The following is a 2,484-nucleotide window of genomic DNA, read 5'->3' on the forward strand; positions in this document are numbered from 1 at the left end:
TACATACCCATTTGCATTTCTTACTCCAACCTGCTCCTTTGGCTCCACCGCCTACTGAGTCTGAGAGAGACACGCACTCCGCCCGAAACCGCGAAAAAGTACACATTGACGCTCTCGAAAGAACCCGTCACGGGCTCAAGACGCGCCAAGGCGACTGAGGCGTAGAGAGATTGCGGGCACGAGAGGCGGCGCGATGACGATCGTTGCATAGTCGTCAGCAGAGTTGTACCATACCGCTCGAATGCGGGTGCGCCATCTCGCGAGCAGATCGCGCGCAGGCTCGTTGAAGTCGAGATCGACCCTCAATTGGCCGCTCGGCTGCGGCACCAGTCGATACGGAGTTGGCTCGTCCAGAGCCAGCCGCCCAAGCAGCGTGATGCGCGCCATGCCGCGACCGTGGATGTGGAGCCGGAAGGTCTGCCTGCCGACGATTGGCAGGACCACAGTGCACTCGTACACAGCACCGGGGGTGAGAGCGGCAGCATCCGGAGCCCTCCTACTCTGCGTCAAGCAGTGCCATAACTGCGCCAGGTCGTGCCGCTGAAGAGCGCTGCCGACCCCGCTGCAGGATGGCGCTGCAGAGGGCGCGGACGCCGCGGAAACCTCGGCTGGCGCCACGAGGAGCGCCGTGAGGAAGAGGTTCATCCACGATAGAACAGCAGCTGCTGCGCTCGGACCGGCGCCCGTCCGTCCTGGAAGATTCAGGATCAAAAAGAAATAAAAAATTGTTCTGACGAAGGTGTATTTAGAAAGCTAACATCTCTCTCTCTCTCTCAAGAAAGCTAGCGGTGGGGGCGCGCGAGAGAGATTTTTAGCCATACCAAACAACTCAAACACTCACACGTCATTTCGCGCGAGCGGTAGGTAGGTAGGTAGTAGGTAGGTGTTACCTCCTGTCTAGGCAGAGACAAGGAGGGCCCCCGCACACACGAACCCACACATACAGAGAGGGACGAGTGCACGCATTGGGCATCAGAGAGCCATAAGTGTTTGTTTGTTGTTGTTTGGTTTGAGCCAAGCAGGCACACCCGCGCGCGAGCGATTAGGCCAGGCCCGAAGCCTGACTCAAGCCAAGAGGCGCAGCGAAGCGCTAACGCGAGCCATCGTGGCCGCGGTGCAGCCCCGCACGGGTTTAGTGCGCGAGATGCGCTCGGGCGACGGAGGAGCCGGAGGCGGGCGGAACTCGGCCGGGGCGAGGCCTGACCGCAGCGTCTCGCGCCACGCAGCGCGATCAGCCGCGAGTAGATGCCAGCGCGCCGAGTCGATGCCGAATTTCGCGAGTGCCTTGAAGATCGACCGCCCGTAAGTCATGCGCGGCGCACCGATGGGCCGCCGGTGGGGCACCCACGCGGAGAGCATGCGGCGCGGGGCAGCCGGTCGTAGTCCATGCGCGCGACGTGGCCGAGCCAGCGCAGCTGGCGGCGGGCGATGTACATGTCGATCGAGAGCCGGCCGTATGCTGCGACAAACCATTTCTGGAAATGTTGTCGATAAATTTAGCGGGAGCACGGTCGGAAGGGCGCTTTTGTCGCTTTCGCGGCAACACCGAGGCTTTCTACCGGAACATGGTCTACCACCACCACCCTCGCCCAGGGATCTACAATGCTGTCTTGAGGTCCGACAGGTTCGGCACCGGGCACCGCCTCGGTATACAAAATGCGCCTGCGGGCGGACCCTTACAGATCACAGATCACCGGAACATGGTCGTGGGGCATGGGCCCTACTGCGAGGAGGGAGAGGGAGGGGGGGGGCAGGGAGAGGGGGGGAGGGGGGTGTGAGGGGTACGCCTCGGTACGGGGGCGAGGGCATGGAGGGGGAGAGGAAGAGCAAGGGCGAGAGGGGGCAGGGGACGGGTCGATGGCATACTAGGGGAGGGAGGGTGGTGGGCGGCGACCGCCGCATACCGTCCTATGGCGGCGAGTATCGCTACGCCAGGGAGGACAAGGACGTCGACGTGCAGCTGCTGCTGTTCGAGTCGTTCGGTGGGTTCGGGAAGGGGGTCGGCGAGATCCTCTGGAAGGCGGCGAACGTGCTGTGCAGAACAAACTGACGCGGGCCCAGTAGCAGTACCTCAACGAGGTGACTTGGACCACCAAGAACTGGCTGGGGCTGCAGAAGCAGCGTATCTCAGTCGTTCTTCACACGGCCATCGCAGAGCAGATTGTGAATGAGCTTGCCTGCGGCGAGGGCGGTCGAGTGCACGGAGCTAAGTGCCTCGCCGTCCTCGCAGGAGTCGCTTAGGCGGCTCCCGTGGTATACCTGTGTTAGTGCCAGTGCGCGCCAGTCCCGTGCCCGGAGGGAGCTTGGTTGTAAAATTCTTTCTGCCCGCAAAGAAAAAATAAAACGGGGCGCTACCCCCAGTATCGCAGTCTTTGTTAGTATCATTTTTCTTGAGTTTTGTTCCTGATAAATTCGCGGCGTTCGCGGCGAGCCGAGCCAGGCCACGGCGCTCGGCCTGCTGAGAGAAGACCTGCCCGGACGGCA

General features: G+C 62.0%; 1 protein-coding gene across 1 annotated transcript; it reads right to left on the reverse strand.

Moving 5' to 3' along the window:
* EMIHUDRAFT_351942 (hypothetical protein) lies at positions 1-665 on the reverse strand. Its single transcript, XM_005789314.1, has one exon. The coding sequence runs from the start codon at positions 643-645 to the stop codon at positions 136-138; it is 510 nt and encodes a 169-aa protein (XP_005789371.1). The 5' UTR covers positions 646-665; the 3' UTR covers positions 1-135.
* Positions 666-2,484: the final 1,819 nt, after the last annotated feature.

Source organism: Emiliania huxleyi (genome assembly GCF_000372725.1).
Source record: "Emiliania huxleyi CCMP1516 chromosome Unknown EMIHUscaffold_13, whole genome shotgun sequence".
NCBI lineage: Eukaryota > Haptophyta > Isochrysidales > Noelaerhabdaceae > Emiliania > Emiliania huxleyi.